This window comes from Anabrus simplex, chromosome 1 (genome assembly GCF_040414725.1).
Source record: "Anabrus simplex isolate iqAnaSimp1 chromosome 1, ASM4041472v1, whole genome shotgun sequence".
NCBI lineage: Eukaryota > Metazoa > Arthropoda > Insecta > Orthoptera > Tettigoniidae > Anabrus > Anabrus simplex.
This window is the reverse complement of record NC_090265.1, coordinates 1,446,411,711-1,446,436,098: the sequence shown is the minus strand read 5'-3', so window position 1 is coordinate 1,446,436,098 and position 24,388 is coordinate 1,446,411,711. Positions and strand designations below refer to the sequence as shown.

Sequence of the window (24,388 nt, the reverse complement as noted above, 5' to 3'; positions counted from 1 at the left end):
TTGTACATGTCACCCTTCTATATTTTATATAGGACAACAGTGGATGTACAGGGTACTAAATAGAATCTGGAAAGAGAATGTAATATCCAATGACTTGAAGCAAGGAGTCATCATCTCATTGTTGAAAAAAGGTGATAGAAAGAAATGTACCAACTACAGAGGTATAACTCTGCTTTCACATGGCCTCAAAATCTACGAATCCATACTTGAGAGCAGGATTAGAAAATATGTTGAACCTACACTTGAGGAGGAACAACATGGATTTAGACCCCATAGATCAACTGTACACCTCATTTTTGCCACCAGAATGCTCTATGAGAAGTATTGGGAGAAAGGTAAAACACTTATAACTGTTTTTCTGGACATCGAGAAAGCATATGACCATGTACCACACAGGCATATATGGGAATGTTTGAAACATAAAGAAGTGTCCGATGACATCATAGTACGAGTACAACGATTATATGATGAAACCAAGTGTTGTGTCCAGGTCCAGGATGGAAGGTCAGGTTGGTCTGAAACGAAGAGTGGAATCCAGCAAGGAAGTTGTCTTTCACCACTTCTCTCCATAATCATAATGAAGTTTTAAAAGCAATTAAGAGAAAGGATTCAACAACTAATGCCCTGGTTTTTGCTGATGATGTAATGGTATGGGGTGAGACAGAAGCAGAAGTACAAACTAGACTAGATCTCTGGGATGAAGCTTTTACAACCTTAGGTCTCAAAATAAGCAAATCGAAGACAGTTGGCCTGGTGATGTGTAGAAATTCTCTAACTGTTCATCTAAGAATTGGAGATGAGGAGATGGATATTGTAGACAACTTCCAGTATTTAGGTAGTATTCTGTCATCAGACAATATCATACATCAGGAGATTAGTAACAGAATACAGAAAGCTTCCAAATTCTATCACGCTGTACGTCAAATACTTTGGGATGAAACATTTCCGTTAGTGTCCAAAATCAGCTTGTACAAAATTTATCTAGTACATATATTGACGTATGGCCTAGAAGCAGCAACACTTACTGGACCAACAAAGAGTCGTCTTCAGGCAGCAGAAATGAAGTTCCTCCATTCTTATCTACAAAAAATAAAATAAGGAATGTAGATATCCGACAACAGCTTGGATTGGAAAGAAGCTTGCTGGAAACTCCAGAAGTGAAGAGATTGCAATGGTATGGTCACATGAAAAGAATGAACCCTCACAGGACTCCTCGAACATACTCTGACCACAATGTTCCTGGGAAGAGACCAAGAGGAAGACCTCGTGATGTTTGGGAAAAACAGATAATGAAGGACCTTGAAATTAGAGTTGTGAACTGGTGTCGCATATATGAGCAGCATCTGTGGACTGATAGAACAAACTGGAGGAGGCTTGTACACAACTGCACCCGGCTTGATGGAGCGAAGAAATGATGATGATGATGAATTTATGTAATAAAGGAGCGTGGAGGAAGTACCTCTTTTGAGGACCGCCTCGCTGGACTCCCGCGGCTAATACCCGTGCTGTCTCCACTTGTTTAGTTTTTTCCATTTCTGATTTGTGAGAGTTCCATTATTGCCATGTCTTGAGTCTTTGATCAGTTGCGATGTCACAGATGTCGTTCCACCTACGTTTTCTTTGTTCTTCTTGGTGGCATGCCAATCTTTTGCGATGCCTGGTGTATTGAATTTTTTTTTAATTGATTGATCCCGCTCTAGGGTATTTAAGCGGGACTCTGAAGCAGCTCGGGGTCAGTTAGTCATGGGAGGTACAGCGACTAAACACCAAGAATTGATCCTAAAATCCTTAAAATAAATTCATATATCTTTCTTGGAAATTTACCCTTACATATACCAGCTAATTGGAATGACTAAAAATATTCAATACACCAGGCATCGCAAAAGATTGGCATGCCACCAAGAAGAACAAAGAAAACGTAGGTGGAATGACATCTGTGACACAGAAACTGATCAAAGACTCAAGACATGGCAACAATGGAACTCTCACAAATCAGAAATGAAAAAACTAAACAAATGACTTACAGAAGAGGTGGTAAACTCTCTCCAAAAGATACAATGACCTTTCGAAATAAACATCTAGAAGTAGTACCAAACTTCAAATATCTTGGAGTTACTCTTCAAACAACACTGGCATCTTTTAACAATCATATCAAAGAAAGAACATCAGCAATAAGAGCAATTTACAACATTCGACAACTACAAAAACTTTCAACAAAAAAAAACAGCAATGATACTACTTAAAACAGCTATAGCACGAAGAGCAACTTATGGGATCCATACAATCTGGGATAAACTTAAAATTAATGACCTGATACTGCCATGAAGACTGACCTATGTCTTACTAAAAGAAACTTTCGGTTATGTAGACCAAAGGTATCGGCGAAATGTCACTGTAATATTTGTCCCAAATGGAACATAATTGCTTTTACACCAATAAAGTGAAAAATCCGCGGTAAATACTGTTGTTACTAGAGAAATATGTATACGTACTTATGGGCCGTAGACAGGACTCCTTTATGTTGCTCATTCCGCTGTTTGAGCTGTCTTTTGTTTCTTTCTTGAGGTCCAGGGCTTGCACCGACGAATGGGAGTGCTATGCATGTGAATTGTCATCTTGAATCTTGTTGTTTTAAGGGGCCTAACATCGAAGGTCATTGGCCTGAAGTCGTTATCTTTGTCCATATGACTAGCACAGGCAGTTCAAACAGCAAAATAGCATGATCCCTGGACCAATAAATATATCATTTAATGAATGAGTTAAGGCACAAAATGAATGAGCAACTAATATGGATACATACTTTACTACCTTACAACTGTTTTTTCTGCTATGTCGCAGCGCTTCCGGATGTGTTTTGTTTGTCTAACACTTTCGTGTGTGATGTCTTTGCTAGCTGAAATTGTTTGAATTACAGTAAAACCTTGTTAATTCGAAGTCATTGGGACTCAAAAATTGGACTTCGAATTACGCGATTTCGAATTAACCGCCAATTCGCAATTCAGAAGTACCAACTCTTACCGCGTTACAAAATATTCTAATGTCCGTTACTGCATGCAGTTAACCTTAATTCACAGTTTATACCTTTCAAATGCCATGGGAAAAGAACTATTTCCAAAATGTATCCAAGAAGGTGCATTTACATTATTCAAATAATGCACTTGGATATCTCACTGCCAAACATAACCTCACGCAACGAAAGAAAGAAAGAAAGAAAGAAAAAAAAAAAGCACGATTCAAAGGCAAGGAGAAATTTATGCTGGCTCCCATGTGCAAGTGCTTTATTCATTGGATTACTATACTGTTTGCATTTTAGATGCCTTGAATTTACACAGTACCCGATGCCCTTAAAATCGAACTTTCCTATGACTCTATCCTTGTACGATTTCCCGCCATGGTACTTCTCGTACTTCAGAAATGTAAACACTTGCCGTGTCACAAAGTGTTCTATGACCCAGTAATACATGCAATCACCTCGATTCACAGTTTAAACTTTTCAATGCCATGGAAAGAACTATTTCCGAAATGTGTCCAACAAGGTGCATTTACAATGTTCAAATAATGCACTTGGATAAATCCGTCAACGGATAAATCACTGACAAACATAACCTTACGCAACGAAAGAAAAAAAAAATCACACAATTCGAAGACGAGGATAAATTATGCTGGTTCCCCTGTGCAAATGCATTATTTTTTGTATTTCTGTACCGTTTGCATTTTTAGATGCTTTGTACTGGCATGGAAAATACCCGACGTCCTTATAACATTGTGGCTTATCGAACTTTTCTATGACGAGGGATAAAGTTTCTTGCTTCCATGTGCATTGCAACGCACTGCAATGACCCCCATCCCATTGTACGATTCTCCGGCTGGCACTTTCTCCTTTAAAAGCATAAGACCGTTTGGGCTTGCATTAAAATAAAGCAATGTAGTTTCGTCAGCAATGACAATATTGTTCAGTGCCTACGAATTTATTATATGAGCCACGTTTTTTCATCAACTGTCGGCATCGCCATTGTTCGCGCATTCTGTTTTTCCGCACACTGCCTGTTGCGTGATATTACGGAGTTCCTTAAAGGATTGAATACAAAAGAATTCCGATTTCATTCAATTTAGCAATCATGAAGCGCACTGTAGACCCACCGAAGTAAGTGCGGAAAGCTACCACTCCACGTTCCGTAACAAGCGTTCTATTATGACGCGAATACATTTAGAGTTGAAATTACTCTGTAACATACTATTGTTTTAAATTAGAAGTCTGAATTTCGGTAATGGGGCTGATATTGTACTTCGAATTATGAATTATCCGTATTTCGAATTAAACAATTTAAATAACATGCAAAACTGTATCTCATGTTTCCGGGAACGAGAGCTTCTTCGAATTAGGCGGGATTTTGAATTAACCGATTTCGAATTATCGAGGTTCTACTGTAATTAGGTGTCGTTTTCTTCATGTTACTCATTTGTTTTGTGCCCTAACTCATTCATTAAAATGATATATTTATTGGTCCAGGGATCATGATATTTTGCTGTTTGAAATGCCCGCGCTAGTCATATGGACAAAGATAATGACAGTTCACAGACATAGCACGACCATTCGTCCGTGCAAGCCCTGCACCTCAAGAAAGAAACAAAAGACGGCACGAGGAGCGGAATGAGCAACATGAAGAAAACGACACCTAATTAATTCAAACAACTTCAGATCAAGTAATATATTTATTGGTATTTTGCTGTTTGTACTGCCAGCGCTAGTCATATGGACAAAGATAATGACAATTCACAGACATAGCACTTCCATCCATCAGCGCAAGCCCTGGACCTCAACAAAGAAACAAAAGATGGCATGAGCAGCAGAATGACCAACATGAAGGAAAAGACACCTAATTAATTCAAACAACTTCAGTGAGCAAAGACATCACACACGAAAATGTTAGAAAAACAAAACACATACGGAAGCACTGCGACGTAGCAGAAAAAATAGTTGGAAGGTAGTAAAGTATGTATCCATATTATTCCCTGCAAGTAAAATATATCGTACTATTTCTTAGTTTACTGCAGATTTTATTTGAGTAAAATGAATGATTATATTCCATTTGGGACAAATATTACAGTGATATCTTGTCGATACCTTTGGTCTACATAACTGAAACTTTCTCTATATAAGACATTACAATGCAGATACACCTGCCAAACACTAAGTCCTACAGAAACACATTCCAAATTCTCATACAAAAGTGCAGCTATATCTGGAACAACTTTTATTCAACAGACGTAATAATGATGGATGATTGGAAAGAAGCAAATTACGAGCTTCGACACGTAATAATGTGATATGCAACACATGCTTTTCATCACAAGTTTTGCCAAAATAAGAGCTTTCATCACCAGAATGAAAATTGTGTGTATGAAATGTGCAATGAGCACTGTGAAAGATATCATGCAAATATCTGCAGTAAAAGACAAATATCAATAACAAAACCAGGACTAGAGTAATGTAATACAGTTTTTGTATTTTGCACATTGTGCACATTTTCGTTAATAATAGTAACTGGTAGGAATTCATTAAAATTCAAAAACGTCCAAAACCACTAGAACAGAAAAGCGTGAATACAAACATGCCAGACTGATAGAAATCGATCAAGACTTCAAGAAAAACACCACCAGAAACTAAGATAAGAAATTTAAAGAAAAACTCCACAATTATAGCAACCCTAGCTTATGCTTTAAATGTCCAGGTAGAACAACAGAAACAAATAACAAGGAAAACTGCAAACTCTTTGCATATTACTTTTGAAAGTTGCTGAATTGTCGAAGTCCCAATGACCAAACTTGCTTTTGAGGAATTCGCACCAAATACCGACTCAGCAAACCCTTATGTTGGAGGAACTTAAACTAATAATTCGGAACTTAAGAAGACAACAAAGCACACCAGGCGAAGATTGAATAAATGCAGAAATGTTGAAACTAGGTTGTGACAAATTGGCCCTGATCCTCCACAAAATATTACAGGATATCTGGCATAGTGAGAAAAATCCCCAAAGAATGGAAGTGTGCATTAATTCAGCCACTTTATAAGAAAGGGGACAAAACAGTTATGGACAACTACAGAGGAATTTTTCTACTGTTGACCTTCTATAAAATCCTCTCTAAAGCCCTGCGTAATAGATTGGAAGAACAGAGCACTTAATTAGTGAATATCAGGCAGAATTTTGTAAAGGGAGATAATGCGTAGAGCAAATTTTCAACATTAAACTCATTCTTCAAATTCGAAAAACCAGATAAACAGTAGTTACACTTTTAGACTTCAAAAAAGCATACAACTCTGTAGACCGACAAACAATGTTTAACATGCTAGAGGAATTCCAAGTTTACAAGAAAACAAGGGAAACGAGCAAACATTGACCAACATAACATCAAAAGTAAAATTTTTAGGAGAAATTTCTGAACTATTTGATATCAAAACAGGAGTCAGACAAGGAGATGGATTATCTCCCTTACTGTTTGTTCTGGAAAATGCGATTAGGATACAGCAAAATAAAATTAAAGGTATAGATGCCTCCAAAACAAAATTCAACTTAATCGTCCAGCATTTGCTGACGACATTGCTATCCTATCCAACAACAGACAGGAAGCAATCCAGCCTGTAGGAAAATTCCATGAAATAGCAGCCAAAACAGGACTCCAAATTTCTTATGAAAAGACAAAAGTATACGGAAGGGACTAGATCAGGTTTTAACAGTCAACCATTAATCACCAAATATGGAAATATCACTCAAGTAGAAAAATGTAAGTATCAAGGTAAAATTATTGAACCACCAGAGTTAAATCAGCAAGCTAACAGAAAGAACTGCAAAACTTCAAAAAGTATATAAAATTACCCGGAACAGATACAATAAAAGAACTATATCAAAAAAGGCAAAATTATGACACTATAAAACCGTAGTTAAAACAGAAGCACTTTATGCACCTGGAACTATTATAATTGGTGGCAAATCTTGAATAAAGATAATTGAAAAACAAGAAAGGAAAAGCTTCAGAAAAATGTTAGGACCAAAATGAAATAAATAAATAAAAAAATAAAAAATAAATTTAAAAAAATGGAAATTTGATGAAAAAGAAATCAAGTTACAGAAAAAAATCAAAGCTACCATCAGGAAACAGCAATTGCAATTTTATGGTCACTTATATGGAATAGATAATAACAGGCTCACAAAGAAAATTTTGATCTTAGCCTTATCAATGGAAAATCATGAAAATTGGCTAAAAGAAATCCGTGAAGACCTAAATGAAATTTGCATTCATGAAGAAACCATTCACGACAGAATAAAATTCAGAACCTTAATTCACATGCACAAATTTTCTGTAAAGCCCACCCAACTAAATACAGGATGGAGTGAACAATTTAAAAAGGAACACAGTGAGAGGATGAAGAGATACTGGGGCGAGAAGAAGAAAAAACAAAAAAAAAAGTGCTAGTAAGTTCAAACACGCTCCTTAGTTAGGCATAACAAATAATTTAAAAAAAAGATTAGTGTTAATTAACATAAATGTTTATTACTTTAATTCCAATAGGAAACTTAAAGAAAGACTTGTTAGTAGAATCTTAAGAGTTGAATTTCGAACATTTCATTTGTTCAGTTCAATGCTGGGCACTTGTTGCCATGTTTCTTTCTCTCTTCACTGAAGACTTTTGTCAATAAACTTGTTTACTACATCTTATGCTTAATTTTCAGCATTCTTTGATTCTTTCTACATCTCTCTTTACTTTTGCTAAGTTCTACTCATTATGTGGATACGCTAACCCTGGGGTTGTTATGATTGGCACGGAGCTAACAGGTGCAATACAAACACAAAAATTGCTTTTTGTTGCTTCATTTCAGGGGCTAGGGATATCATAAGTCATGATGATGATAAACATACCACTAACTATTATTACAGTTTTTGGAGATGCCCAGTTGCTAGAATTTTGTTCATTAGAAATCTGTTATGGTAAAGCCACCAACACGAGGTTGTCATATTTAAGCACTTTTAGCATAAAGACTGTGCCAGGATTGAATCCACTACCTAAGGCTCTGAAAGTCATCACTCTTACCGTCCCAAAACACTGAGCCTGACAGAGCCAAAGTAAGCACAGGCTATTCTCTCACTTTAGTCTTTCAACATTTCTATGGACTTCTGTTGCAGGTTGTTCTGCTGTTATTTTCATAGTTGCAAGCAATACCAGATGGGACACAGCAGTGGTAAACGCATCACATTAGCAAAAAGATAGCACAATGATTTGCCCATAGTATACTGCAGTTGCACTAAATGTGACAGCTTCCATGTCTTATACATCTGTTACTTCCAAGGAGCACATGCAATTCTTCCCCTTATTCTCCTCTTTTGCATTTCTTCATGGTGAAGCCGCAGGTGTGTAGGCGGGGAGACATATAGTTTTCTCTCTGTGCATGTTTGGTTCATGCTAGATCTCCTTTCTTGTACCATTCCTAGTTTACATTCCTGCTGCACAGGGGGAGTATGCTTGCCTCTTATCTGGAGGCCCTGGGTTCAACTTTTGGGCCCGTCCAAGGATTTACATTCTAGACTGGCATACTCACGAGACCAAATGGTTAGCTGTCTGATACAAGAGGCAGCAGATTCGGTCATGTAAGCCAAGCAATACATCTGAGGATGTTGTCATGCCAACCACATGGCACTGCAATATCTGCAGGCTGTCTGCCAGGCCAGCAGTCCTGTAATGGGCTGTATGTTCCACCAGCCTTTATTTACATCATTCCCAGTTGCCACAATAACACACATTTAACATATTCCACACAAATAGCTAATCCTGGGCTGAAAGACACCTGAAAACAAATTTTAAAAAATTGTCACATAAAGACAATATACTGTAGTCATAAGGAAAAACAACTTATATAGGCCAGGGTGTAAAACATTTACACAAACAAGCATATTTCAATATATATCCATGAACAAACAACGAATGATCATGTCTACAGTATTCTTGCAAGAACTATTGTTTTAATCACTTTAAAAGTGCGATTTTTGTAACTTCACACATAAAAACACAGAATCTAAAGGTCTGAAAGGTATAGAAGACAAATAGAGCAGTCAATTGTTCACTTTTTAATCATATTCATACACAATGTCTTTGATTTGCTTTCAGCAATGTAAATGAGAAGTTATCCTTGCTAGGAGTATGATTACAAGAAAAGTTCAAATTTTCCAACAATTTTTTTTTTACAAACTTGCATAGATTATAAACACTTCTTAGTACTTACTAGGCAGAATAAAAACAACACACGTGAAGACAAAAATGTTTAAGCAAAATAACACTGAACAAACATCGATATGCAAGAGAAATCATAAGCAAATTATTATTAACAGCAAGAATGAAAACGGTCCCTTGGAATGACAGAATATACACACAGAAGCCAGTTCCCCATCCTCCTTCACGAATAAGAATATAATTTTCACTCTGCTGATTGCATGGAAGAAAGCAGAGTTTCCCACTGGTCTGATGATGGAAGAGTAGGTAATACCCAACCAATGGGGATGGCCGATGACATTGGAGCCTCTGAAGATGTAATAAATTTGTCCCAGTGCCGTCTGAAAAGAAACACTAAATTGTAGGCTCAAGAGTTGGAGATTATGATTACTGCATGGAACAAACTAGGTATACAATACTCGAAAGAGAAATGAACACCAGAAGCTTTTATCAGTACAAGGGATAGCAAAACTACCTGTAATACTAGCATTCATAACTTACGCACTATCACTACTGAAACAGAACTAGCAATTAGCAAACTTACGATAGATATACATGAAGTCAGATTTGAGGCGAAAAACAAACTTAGTATGATAATGAGTGTAAGAAACCTTGCCTGGAATAAGAAAGTATCAAGGAAATGTAAAGAGATAATGTACAAATGTATTATGCACCTCACACCAGGCAAATGCTGGGGCTCTTACTTAAGGCCACGGCTGCTTCAATCAATCAATCAATCAATCAATCAATCAATCAATCAATCAATCGATCAATCGATCAATCAATCAATCAATCAATCAATCAATCAATACTGATCTGCATGTAGGGCAGTCCCCCAAGTGGCAGATTTCCTATCTGTTGTTTTCCTAGCCTTTTCTTAAATGATTTCAATGATACTGGAAATTTATTGAACATCTCCCTTGGCAAGTTATTCCAATCCCTAACTCCCCTTCCTATAAATGAATATTCGCCCCAATTTGTCTTCTTGTATTCCAACTTTATCTTCATATTGTGATCTTTCCTATTTTTAAAGACGACACTCAAACTTATTCGTCTATGAATGTCATTGCATGCCATTTCTCCGCTGACAGCTCGGAACATACCACTCAGTCGAGCAGCTCGTCTCCTTTCTCCCAGTTCTTCCCAGCCCAAACTTTGCAACATTTTTGTAACGCTACTCTTTTGTCGGAAATCACCCAGAACAAACTGAGCTGCTTTTCTTTGGATTTTTTCAGTTCTTGAATCAAGAAATCCTGGCGAGGGTCCTACACACTGGAACCATACTCTACTTGGGTTTTTTCCAGCACCACATCCAGGATATTTTTCCTTCTAGTTGGTTCCATCACTTTCTGAATCAGCTGTCCTTCCCATATTAGCCTTTTTGCCATTTGTTGGCCATGCTTCCTGTCGTTCGCATTTCCTTCCCAACTGACATTTGCTAAATTCAGTTCTCCCGCTACAATCACATTCCTTTCCATGTTGTTTCCCACATAGCTGATTATCTTATCAAATAATTCTGAATCCGTGTCAGCACTTCCCTTTCCCGGTCTGTACACTCCAAAGACATGAAGTTGCCTATTATCTTTAGAAATGAGCCTTACACCTAGAATTTCATGTTATCTTTAATTTTTTTGTAGCTTACAAATTCTTCTTTCACCAAAATGAATACTCCCCCTCCCACCATTCCTATCCTATCTCTACGATACACTCTTCAGTTCCGTGAGAAAATTTCTGCATCAATTATATCATTTCTCAGCCATAACTCCTATTACAATATCTGGTAAATATATATCTATTCCTTTCTTTACAATACTTCTACAATTCAACACTAGTATTTTTATGTCATCCCTACTTGACTTCCAGATCTCTGTACCCTTATCACTGCACCCTTCTTTTCACTCCTAGCCCTTTCCTGCCCCACTGTCACCATCAGACCTATCTTTGTCGGTGTGATGTAAAGCCAGTTGTAAAAAAATGCACCCATATTGACTTACCTGGCAATAAAGGAGAAGAGTATAATTCAAGCCAGTGAAACAAAATACTGTACCTAAGAAGTACAATTGGAAAGACAAAGAAAGACAGACTGAGAAACAAAGATGTTAGAAAAGAAGTCCGAATAGAAAACCTAAATGAGGGAATTAATAGGAATAACCTAACATTGTTTGGACATGTTAAGAGGATGGAGGAGAAAAGAATACCAAAACAGATGATGGAACTGAAGTGTGAGGGAAAGAGAGAGAGGGAGACCTAGAACAAGAAAGGAAGAACATTAGCCATGTCACAACATGAATGAACTTGGCAATGGCAATAGATGGAATCATCGGTGACTGTCAGAAACTGATGATCTGTTGGAATGATGACGACAATGGTAGTGATGGCAGTAATTTGGAGGATATCAAGCCTCTATCAATGTGAGAAAGGTTTCTGAATTTTTGAAAATTTAATACATTTTACTCTAAATCTTTTATAAGCACCAGTGTATATTATTGTAAGCAAGATTCTTGTCAGCCAATTTCTTCTGTATCTTCTAAAATCGTGGACTAGATTTATCTTGTATCCTTTTGTGTGATGATATATCTTATTGTAAACTTAATTGGTGTGTTGAAAGGGCAATTGTTTATTATCTTAACCATATTGGTTAAATATTTATAATTTGTCCGTATCGAGGTCCATAATAGGTTCCCTTCCCATAAAAGTGAGGCTCAGGATAGGTCACCTCCCCACAAAAGCGAGGAAAAAAAATCATGACTGCTGCCCCAAAAAGAGGTAAGATGGTGAGAGAATTACCAAAAATTAGAACTGGTTCATGGAATGTCGGCACACATACTGGCAAGACTTCTGAGCTGGCTGTTATGGAGAGATGCAGATTGGACATCTTAGCTCTGCAAGAGACAAAATGGAGAGGAAGTCAATCTAGAAATATAGGTTGTGGATATAAGCTCCTGTATAATGGTGTGAATAACTTGCGAAATGGAGTCGGCATAATCCTTGCTCAACACCTAACAACCAGACTGAGGGTAAGTGTAATAAAACTTGCGACGGATGACAATGCCTGCCTGAATATAATCTCTGCTTATGCGCCTCAAGCTGATTGCAAATAGACCTCCAAGAAAGAATTTTGGGAGAACTATGAGCATATGCCACAACAGCTGCCATCAGACGAGCATATAATCGCTTTGGGTGACCTCAATGGCCACAATGGACAGACTGAAAAAGACTTTCCTAAACATCTGGGACTGTTAGAAAGAAACGACCAAGGAGGGACGATTCTTCAACTGTCTTCAGCGTATAATTTGGCAATAGTCAATACTTGTTTCCAGGAGACGGATGAACAAATGATCATATTGTTACAAATAAAACTCTGTCTTTTTCATTACTACAATTTATTTCTGGATGACCCAATAAATGCACACACACACACACACTCTCTCTCTCTCTCTCTCTCTCTCTCTCTCTCTCTCTCTCTCTCCCCTCCTAATTAACCATGAATGGTCACATTCGCCAATTGCTGCCTATTTACAAGTCTGTCTCTCTCTTCCATATGGCACAGTAGGCGGCCCAGCCCATTGCTATACCTGCAAATGCTTAATCCTTACTTTCACTTTCCCCAAGTCCAGTCACCTCATATAGCAGCTGTGTTCGATTCCACAGACAGTCCAGTAATTCACAGTCACATGCAGTGAACAACTAAACAGCTCAACAGTATTCAACAGCAGGGCGATATTCACAACAGCGAATATTAACACAGGTCCATTTACCATTTAAAGTTAAAAACTTCATAATTGTTGCGTACTGAGTCGAGAATCACAAAGTTAAAGAGTTAAGAGGTTCCACCTATTCAATACACTGATATACAGTTGCACAAACTATGTTACAACATGTTTAATTCGGGACCGGTTGACACATATTTGGTGCCATCATCAGCCGATTGAAAAAGTAGGGCAAAAAGTATACAATTATCAACACACAGAACACTTTAAGGGATAAATGTAAAAATATATAAACGGTGAAAAATGGTAAGATAAAAAAACAAGTACTGTAATGTTATGAGGCTCACCTTGTTTAGCTTGCTGTGTTGGCTGGACGTTTTTTAGAACAGCTAATAAATGACGTTTAAGAGGAAGTAAAAACAGAGACTGAGCAGAGGTAGCAGAAGGGGGAGGCAATAAGGGATGAGGGGGTAAGGGAAGTTGTCTAAAGCAGATCATTCAGAAATTTCTTAAGAATAATTATTTTTATTGAAAAATCTATTAAAAGCACTATAATAAATAATAAAGCACTATAGAGTGTATATTGACATTAGTGGACGAATACGCTTGAGTAATGCTCTTAAAAGTAGGAGAGATAAAAATAAATGAATATGAAGTTGAAATTCAAGACGAGAAATTGGGGGAAATGTTTGTTTATAGGAAGGGCAGTTAGGGATTAGAATAATTTACCATCAGAGAAGTTCAATAAATTTCCAAATTCTTTGAAATAAAGAAAAAGACTAGGTAAACAACTGACAGGTAATCTACCACCTTGGCAGCAGTCGTAAATGCAGTTCAGTGGTGACTGACTGAACCTAGGAAACATCACCGCCAACAAGGTTTTCAAGGTTCTGGAGTGAACTTCATATAAGTGTTCTCTAATACAAAAGTATTTCTTAAAATTACCTCATCAAGGTTTGAGGATATCCTAGTTGAAAATACCTAATTAATTTATCAGTGATTAAAAGCATTTCAGTCTCATTCAGAACAGGGTTTCTACTCACCTAGTATTTATAAAAGCTTCCAAATCATTTTCAGCTGCAGTATAGAAGTCTGGAATATTTCCCTGCTTTTCACCAAATAGCAGCAGTTCCCAGTGTTTCAAGTTTAGTTTCTCACGACGAACTCGTGAGTGGTCACGCTCATCTACTGCTTCATTCAGCATCAGCCTCAATCCTTGTTCTTCTAAGTTGTATTCTTTCAACTGTTTTTCCCAAAGTATTCTAAGATGATCTACAACACAAACCACAGGGATCAGTGAAGAAGGAAGTATATTTTTCCTTTCCTCTAATACAAATGTTACAAATTTGCTTTATGTCACACTGACACAGATAGGTCCTATGGCGACGATGGTATAGGAAAGGGCTAGGAGTGGGAAGGAACCGGTCATGGCCTTAATGTACAACCATCATTTTCCTGGTGTAAAAATAGGAAACCACAGAAAATCATCTTCTGGGCTGCCAATGGTGGGGTTCGAACCCCATATCTTCCGAATGCAAGCTCACAGCTACATGACCCTAACTGCATGGCCAACCTTGAATACAACATAAATACTAAAAATTAATTGGCATAAACAGAAATATAGCCAGCGGTAATTAGGACACATCAAATAGATGAATGATGGCTGATGACCTACATGTTAGGCCCCTTTAAACAACAAGCATAATGAATGAAAGTCAAAACAAATAGAAGCTTGTTATCGTTCTTTAGTCGCAGTAAAGGTGGTCTTGTTAACAGACCTGCAAGCAATAGTAAATGAGTGATCTCTGTATTAACTTACCAAAATATCCATCTGGACACCTATTCAAAATCTTAAATTGTTTCTCGGACAATCTGGCTAGTAGTGGTCATTAACTCTTTATTATAGCTTGAACTCTGCAGGGAAGACTGTTTACCATGTGAAGGAAATGTATGAACATCTCCAGGGGGATGGTAGACCATCCTTCCTGCAGCACACAGTCTGCAATTTTCTTGATCTAACTGGACAAAAATAATTTTTCGACTTCTTAACTTGATACCAATATAGTTGGTCCGTTATTGGGACATTGTAAATTTTCCTGCTAGCTCATTCTTGGTTGCCAGCATTTCGCCCCAGTGTGCTAAGTTGGGCTCATCAGTTGGTAAATAGCACGCCTACCAAGACGCATGGCTAGCGCATACCGTGGAGGCCACTGCGTAGACTACTTGGAGCCACCGGCAGTGCCAATACACTATGAGAGACTTTGCCTCATTTTTCAAAAATTGATGCCTGCCTGGCCATCAGATGATATAGATGTTGATTCCCATAGGGAACCTGAAATATTTGTCCCGAATGAGTAAATTTGCAATACCAATGTAACATCTATATCTTCTTAACTTGAGCCAAAATGTATACTCACTTATGCTCTTTACATACAAGGAATGTTAGGATGCATGACTTAAGTCTTCGCCAGCTATTTGTTATGATTCAATAGCATAAACAAACTCCCAACTGATTTGCAAGCTCGTTATCGTTCTTTAGTCGCAGTGAAGTTGGCCTTGTTAATAGACCTGCAAGCGATAGCAAAAGAGTGACCTCTGTATGTGGAAGATGTGGAAATAAATAACACAAGTATGCAGTTTTGTATGAGGTGAAAATCAATGCTGTCTACAGTAATTCAACACCGTAAAGGCTACATTTTAAGGTGTAAACATAAGATTATTCTTACTTCAAATGGAATTATACAAAATGGCTGCATTCAACCCTATTAAAACGATGTCTGACTAGAACCATAAACTTAAAAACTTCTGAAATATGCATTCATATTTTGTGCTTATTTGCACTAATAAGATAACTCAGTTTATTTCAGTGGCACTGCATAGGTTATCCAGGCAGCATTTGTTTTTTTTTCAAATATGGTACTGAATCAGCGCAGAGTCAAGGAAAGATTATATTTTTAGATATATAGTACATCAATTAATAATACAAGGTATTTTAGGTGACCTGGAGCTGAAACTTACAGAAACATTTATGGTGCTTTTGGGGAAAGTTTTCCTGTGATGGACAAAATGTCACAGGTACTATGACAGATTCTTAGAAAAAAATTCTGAATAGCTGGTTGGAAATTTAAATTTTCAGGAAGAGATATGCAACTCTGAGGCTACACTTTCAATTGGAACTGTATTTAGCCCAAGTATGGTTAGAAGAAAACACCCAACGAAATTATTTAGCGAGAACAATACTATAAGTAAAGGACGGAAAGTTTAATCATTGCTACAAAACACCAGTGGAGATTAAACTTATTTCACTGCAGAATCCAACTTACGAGCTGCAGAAAGGAGATGCTGCAGAAATGTTTAAAGAGCTTTCATCTGCGTCTTCACAAATAAACATACAAATTAAAAAAATTGAGGGAATCGAGCTCTTCATCAAATGCTGTTCAGAATAGCTATTAAGAGGCACTGGCATTTTTCCACAATGCCAGTCTGTACATCCATGTAAACTTGTTCAGTCTCTTGCCAAACCTAGAAATTGCAATATTTTTTCAAAGACTTAAATATTACTTATCTAGACTTATAGAGCACACTGATGCTATGCAGAATATTGAACACATTCAAGCATCACCATGTTGAGGGCACTTCAGCTTCAAATGCATGATTAGAATGTGATAATGTTTACAGTTCCTTGCGTGCTTTTGGATGCGCTTGAGAACGGTTGGCTGTTGAGAGAGCTCTTGCATTATTGTAGTGATAAAGTAGTGAAAACCTATTGAAATAGCTTAATTTTGTGTATATCTGATTCATTTAGTGCTGTTTATATAGTGGTGTTTAGTGCTTGTTGGTAGAAATTGGGAGTAGTAATAATTATTTAAATTTTGTAACAAGTAATTCAGTTGGTCTTCAGTAAATTACGTTTTCTAGGTTAAGTAGGCTAGCTAGGTGCACCTTGTTTCGAATTTAGGTTTAGGTAATACTTTAGGTAACAATATTAACTTTAAAAATATTTGTAAATATCTGTAGGTTCGTTGGTTGTACTTACAAAGGCAGATTATCATAAGGAATAGTACCGTAACTTCTGCAGCAACTTCTCCGGTATATCGTATAGATATATGTTCAAACTATTGTGAAGGTAATAATTTACTACTTTAAAAAACACGATACGCCTGTAAACTTCCATTTAAAAAGAAGTTAAAGAGATTACACGTTAATAGTTAACAGTCGTATTGTTATTGATTATTGTCGCTCCTCATATTCAAATATTGCATTGTTGGCTACAGTCGTGAACAAAGGGTGTAGTGTAGTCAAGTAAATATAAATAAAAATCAGCTGACCTTGTATTCCATTCATTTGTACTTCTGAGTAGGTAGTTAGTATCCGTAATTTATATTTCGCTCCCTCGATCTTTCAGTATTTATGAGCGGTTAGCTAATAATAATAAAGTTCATATATCCCAGTAATTGCAGTTCAAGTCCCTGGAGTAGTAGTAGTAGTAGTTTTGATAGAAATATTTGAGAAATTATTGTAGACAACCTCGTATTTTTCAGTAGGCCTAATTAAGGACACTTTTTTTTTTTCTCCGTCCCGTGGAGTAGGGAAAATAATAGTAATCCACCAGCTGTAATAATCACATAACCACATTTCAGTAGAATTGTAGTGAAGATAAGGTATAATATATTAGATAGTATCTTGTCAGTTATATTCGTGTTTTTCTTCGTGTACGGCAATCCTTTTGATACTTAAGCATTTAACCAAATGCAGTGTAGTGTAGTGTAGATACATTGTAGTATAGATACAGTACATTTAGATAGTGCCGTATCTTGCCTGCTATATTCGTGTGTTATCTTTCGTGTATATCTATTAGACCGTAATACTAATAACAATTTGTCTAAGCATTTAGCTTTGTTGGTAATCTTTGAGTACAGTAGTTCTTGCAAATTTCATTTCTGTTGTGCTTAGTAGTGACATACGGTACGGTACCGGTATCGTAATTAGGATACGCCTGAAAGTAGTTTAAAAATTACTGTAGTGTACTGTACAGTAGTATACGAGTAATATCCTATTATCCTATTGTGCTTATTTTATTATTGTAAAATATTTGTGTAGTACTGGTGTAGTAGAGGTATCCGTAGAAACTCTTACTAAAATTCTGTTGTTGTAATTAGGATAAGCTTAATTGCAGTTTGGAATTGTGTAGTTCTTGTGTATTACTTTCGATATTCAGTAATTAACAGCAGTTTTTATCCTGTTAGGGGTTGTAGGATAAAAAAATAGAGCACGACTAAGTAGTATTATAGTGTAGTCGTATATTAATTACCTTATTGTTGTGTACTATCCCAGACAATATATCCCTCCGTTCAATTATTTTTTTACAAATAAGTTATTTTATTTTTTAATTTAAAATTTTCCCCCCGTAAAGAATGGCTAAGGAGTGCGAGTGTACTTATTGTGGGTGTGGTGAGGCATGGAGGGGTATGAGGGAGGAGTTGGAAAGTTTGAGGGAGATAATTAGGATTCTCACAGAAGACAGGAAGGAAGATAGGACTCCCTCAAACAATGTACAGGTTACAGTAGGTGTACAAGAGGGAGGGGAAGGAAAGGGAGGAGTTGTAGAAGACAGGTGGTCTAATGTTCTAAGGGGAAGGAGATTGCAGGCCAAGGGCTCTATTCAGGATCAGAATTCAGGACAGATGTCTGTGCGAAATCAGTACGAGTCACTTCAGGTAGAACAACAGAGGGAAGATGAGGGACAGGGAACTGTTGCTGAGATGCGTGGAAGTAGGAGGAAAGGAAAAGGTAGGAAAGGGAAATGTAGAGTAGAGGATAGGAAAAGACAGGTGGAACAGGGTCATGGGAAGGAGAAAAGGGAGGAGGAAGTAGCTTCTGCAGCTATCAGGAAAGATAGGGCTGACCAGGAGGGGAGGGGATCAAATGAGGTGGGTAGGGTTGAGGCTCTGGTCATGGGGGATTCCATCGTTAGACACGTGGGGAAAGTGTGTGGAGGAAAGGGAACCAGGGTAGAATGTTATCCAGGAATTAGGTTGAGGCAGATGTTGAGGAAAAAGAAGAGAGGGAGGAGGGGAAGGAGAAGGTGGTAGTGTTTCACGTTGGTACCAACAATGTAAGGCAAGCTGATATAAGTACCAACATAGTTGGAGATGTGTGGGATCTGGTAAATGCGGCACGGGTGAAGTTTAAGAAAGCGGAGATTGTTATTAGTGGAATACTGTGTAGGAGGGATACTGACTGGAGGGTGATTGGGGATTTAAATGAGACTATGGAGTGGGTATGTGGGAAACTGGGAGTGAAATTTCTAGATCCTAATGGGTGGGTAGGAGATAGGGATCTGCGCTCGGATGGCCTTCATTTAAACCGCAGTGATACGTGTAAGTTAGGAAATTTGTTTGGTAGGGTAATAGGAAGGTACATTCAGGGAAACGGGATGGCCTAGGGAGCGGTGATAAGGGAACAGGGAACTGGAAATCAAGTAGGGATGACATAAAATTGTTAGTGTTGAACTGTAGAAGTATTGTAAAGAAAGGAATAGAATTAAGTAATTTAATAGATATATATTTACCAGATACTGTAATAGGAGTTGAATCATGGCTGAGAAATGATATAATGGATGCAGAAATTTTCTCACGGCACTGGAGTGTGTATCGTAGAGATAGGATAGGAAAGGTGGGAGGGGGAGTTTTCATTCTGGTGAAAGAAGAATTTGTAAGCTACGAAAAAGTTAAAGATGAGACACATGAAATTCTAGGTGTAAGGCTCATTTCTAAAGATAATTGGCAACTTGATATATTTGGAGTGTACAGATCGGGAAAGGGTAGCGCTGATGCGGATTCGGAATTATTTGATAGGATAGTCAGCTATGTGGGAAACGACATGGAAAGAAATGTGATTGTAGCGGGAGATCTGAATTTGCCAGATGTCAATTGGGAAGGAAATGCGAATGACAGGAAGCATGACCAACAAATGGCAAATAAGTTAATATGGGAAGGACAGCTGATTCAGAAAGTGATGGAACCAACCAGAGGGAAAAATATCCTTGATGTGGTGCTGATAAAACCAGATGAGCTCTATAGGGAAACTGAAGTAATAGATGGTATTAGTGATCATGAAGCTGTTTTTGTGGTAGTTAAAAATAAATGTGATAGAAAGGAAGGTCTTAAAAGTAGGACTGTTAGGCAGTACCATATGGCTGATAAAGCAGGTATGAGGCAGTTTCTAAAAAGTAACTATGATCGGTGGAAAACGGTAAATAAAAATGTAAACAGACTCTGGGATGGGTTTAAAGAAATTGTTGAGGAATGCGAAAACAGGTTTGTACCTTTAAGGGTGGTAAGGAATGGTAAAGACCCACCTTATTATAATAGAGAAATAAAGAGACTAAGGAGGTGCAGACTGGAAAGAAATAGAGTTAGAAATGGCTGTGGAAGTAAGGAGAAATTGAAGGAACTTACTAGAAAATTGAATCTAGCAAAGAAGGCAGCTAAGGATAACATGATGGCAAACATAATTGGCAGTCATACAAATTTTAGTGAAAAATGGAAGGGTATGTATAGGTATTTTAAGGCAGAAACAGGTTCCAAGAAGGACATTCCAGGAATAATTAATGAACAAGGGGAGTGTGTATGTGAGGATCTTCAAAAGGCAGAAGTATTCAGTCAGCAGTATGTAAAGATTGTTGGTTACAAAGATAATGTCGAGATAGAGGAAGAGACTAAGGCCAAAGAAGTAATAACATTTACATATGATAACAATGACATATACAATAAGACACAAAAGTTGAAAACTAGAAAAGTGGCTGGAATTGATCAGATTTCTGGGGATATACTAAAGACAATGGGTTGGGATATAGTACCATATCTGAAGTACTTATTTGATTATTGTTTGGTCGAAGGAGCTATACCAGATGAATGGAGAGTTGCTATAGTAGCCCCTGTGTATAAAGGAAAGGGTGATAGACATAAAGCTGAAAATTACAGGCCAGTAAGTTTGACATGCATTGTATGTAAGCTTTGGGAAGGCATTCTTTCCGATTATATTAGACATGTTTGTGAAATTAATAACTGGTTCGATAGAAGGCAATTCGGTTTTAGGAAAGGTTATTCCACTGAAGCTCAACTTGTAGGATTCCAGCAAGATATAGCAGATATCTTGGATTCTGGAGGTCAAATGGACTGTATCGCGATTGACATGTCTAAAGCATTTGATAGGGTGGATCATGGGAGACTGCTGGCAAAAATGAGTGCAATTGGACTAGACAAAAGAGTGACTGAATGGGTTGCTATATGTCTAGAAAATAGATCTCAGAGAGTTAGAGTAGGTGAAGTTTTGTCTGACCCTGTAATAGTTGAGAGGGGAGTTCCTCAGGGCAGTGTTATCGTATCTTTATGTTTTCTTAAATATATATAAATGATAAGAGTAAAGGAGTGGAATCGGAGGTAAGGCTTTTTGCGGATGATGTTATTCTCTATAGAGTGATAAATAAGTTACAAGATTGTGAGCAACTGCAACGTGACCTCGAAAATGTTGTGAGATGGACAGCAGGCAATGGTATGTTGATAAACGGGGCTAAAAGTCAGGTTGTGAGTTTCACAAATAGGAAAAGTCCTCTCAGTTTTAATTACTGCGTTGATGGGGTGAAAGTTCCTTTTGGGGATCATTGTAAGTATCTAGGTGTTAATATAAGGAAAGATCTTCACTGGGGTAATCACATAAATGGCATTGTAAATAAAGGGTACAGATCTCTGCACATGGTTATGAGGGTGTTTAGGGGTTGTAGTAAGGATGTAAAGGAGAGTGCATATAAGTCTCTGGTAAGACCCCAACTAGAGTATGGTTCCAGTGTATGGGACCCTCACCAGGATTACCTGATTCAAGAACTGGAAAAAATCCAAAGAAAAGCAGCTCGATTTGTTCTGGGTGATTTCCGACAAAAGAGTAGCGTTACAAAAATGTTGCAATGTTTGGGTTGGGAAGAATTGAGAGAAAGAAGAAGAGCTGCTCGTCTAAGTGGTATGTTCCGAGCTGTCAGCGGAGAGATGGCGTGGAATGACATTAGTAGACGAATAGGTTTGAATGGCATCTATAAAAGTAGGAAAGATCACGATATGAAGATAAAGTTGGAATTCAAGAGGACAAACTGGGGCAAATATTCATTTATAGGAAGGGGAGTTAGGGATTGGAATAACTTACCAAGGGAGATGTTCAATAAATTTCCAATTTCTTTGAAATCATTTCGGAAAAGGCTAGGAAAGCAACAGACAGGGAATCTGCCACCTGGGCGACTGCCCTAAATGCAGATCAGTATTGATTGATTGATTGATTGATACTGAACTGTGCCGGTTAGTGGATCTGTTGGAGTATTTTATGTGATGGAGTGAAAATATATTGCCAAATGTTTTCAGTGAATAATTGAGAGCTTATGTCATAGTTAAATTTATCTACTTCTTTATGCGTGGAGTGGAAAAGTATTCTAGGATAGTGAACTCATGTGTGGCTTTTAACTGTACGGGTTGCTATGTCTTCCCATAAGCGAGTGGAAATTGAACTGCTATAAAATAAATTTCAATCACCATAACCAAGAATTAAGCAGGCTATACTGTAGTATGATGGATTCAGAGAATGTATGGGCATGGGATTTTGAATGTGTAGACTTCTTCTTGGCCCTTTTTCCAATATATTGGGGGAAAATTCTTAAGAATTAAACAGCTATTCTGAGAAAAGTATATTGTACATATTTTTCTTAGAGAGAGATTTATTAAAGAATCAATAAACCGTCTATCCTCCAATGAGGGTGACTATTCAGATCCAGAATACAGTCAAGGTTAAAATTTCAAAAAGAAATTAAAAACATCAAATTGTGGAAATTTATAATTGTTACTGCTGTTATAGTCATCTTTTTCCAGGGGGGTGGAGGTGGGGCTGAGGGTGAGGGTGGGGTGGGAGAGGAAGGTTAATCAAGTTTTCAGCTATAGATAGAAATGAATAATTTATAGAGAGTCCATTAGAATCCGTATTTTTTCTATTTTGCAGAATGGAACTTCCAAATTTCATAGTAAGGTCCATGTCTGACTAGGGAGAGTGCCTCTAGCTCTGAATAGCACACCTGTAACAGTCCACTAATTGACATGTATTTTGTATTTTGCTGACAAGTAAGGAAAGCAAGGTACACAAATAGCTTGCTTTTTTAGGTCCACATCCCGAGCCCGATTCGAGTCTCTTTCAAAGCAAAGGGTGGAATCTAAGACCATTGTTTTACTGTCCTTTCTGCTGATGGCTATGATGCCAGCTGATTAAAGTCATTGATAGAGATGCAGTGAACTACCTCATGCACCTTCCATCTATGCTGTCTCAAGGCTTGAGCAATCAATGTTCTTACACAGTGGTGGTGATGGTTGCAAATTAGCTCAGTGCTCCGACAGAATCCCAACACATGTCTAAGTGTGTCTCATTGCAGCCATTTTGGCAGCAACCAGTTGTGTTGAATGGCCTACCAGGAACCGATCTGACTGTGGTGAGGTTGCATGACATCTTCACTGCGTTTATGTATTCAGAAGAGGACAGATGATTTATGAGTCATCCAGGAGTTTGCTTTTGGGCAGTCTGAATATAACACTACTCCCTTTCTTTTATGTGATAACAACTGGCACCACGGCTGAAAGGATTAATTTCTCATAATTTCACGTAGTTTTCTTCTGTCAAGAATTGGGGAAGATTTACTTTATGTATGTCAAGTCTTTGCAGTGCCATATCTTGTTCTTCGGGTTCCTTATGTACTGTAGATGAACATCCTGAATGTGAAATAAGCGATTACAAACATCATAATGCTGTATATTGGCTTCCCATTCTATGCAAATTATTCCCATCTCTCTAACCTCCCTGCCACTGTATACAGCATAGAATTTGGAGTATCATCTGGCAACACCATAATTTCTTTTGCAGAACTTCTTATAATTTTGTCCAGATCTTTAAAAAAGGAGTTTGATATTTGTGTCGGAGGGGCACAATGTAGTGGACAGATTAAACCTGACCAAACAAACTCGTTAATAATCTTGATTTTTTTGCCCTGGGTTTAGAAGTTTTGATTTTACTAGATTATTTAAAGTCAAAAGTTACAGTGCTTATTAGTTTATGTCTGTCAAGAGAAATTTTGTTGTTGAAGTAAATTCCTAAATACTTGATTCCTTCACTGTATGTTTTCACTGATGGGATTATAGATCTTTCGAGTGTAGTGACGTTTCCTTCAGTTAATTTTCCTTTTAAGAGGATGGATATGTAAACCAATTTCTGCAAAGCTTCTTTCAACTAAATTTAACAAGGTAGTAGCATCACTTCGGTTTTATTGGGTATGACTAGGTCATCTGCGGAAGCAAATGAGGATAAAGGTGGTAGATCATCAGATAAAACATAG

At 37.5% G+C, this 24,388-nt stretch overlaps 1 protein-coding gene across 1 annotated transcript in view; it reads right to left on the bottom strand.

The window, feature by feature from the left end:
* Nucleotides 1–9,107: 9,107 nt before the first annotated feature.
* LOC136858411 (programmed cell death protein 7) overlaps nucleotides 9,108–24,388 on the bottom strand; it is an 80,300-nt gene continuing 65,019 nt past the window's right edge. The window contains exons 5-6 of the mRNA XM_067137936.2: nucleotides 14,016–14,244; nucleotides 9,108–9,603 (exon numbers count right to left, since the gene is read on the bottom strand). Of these exons, the coding sequence (XP_066994037.2) occupies nucleotides 9,468–9,603; nucleotides 14,016–14,244 (365 nt within the window). The 3' untranslated portion in view covers nucleotides 9,108–9,467. The remainder of the gene's footprint in view (nucleotides 9,604–14,015; nucleotides 14,245–24,388) is intronic.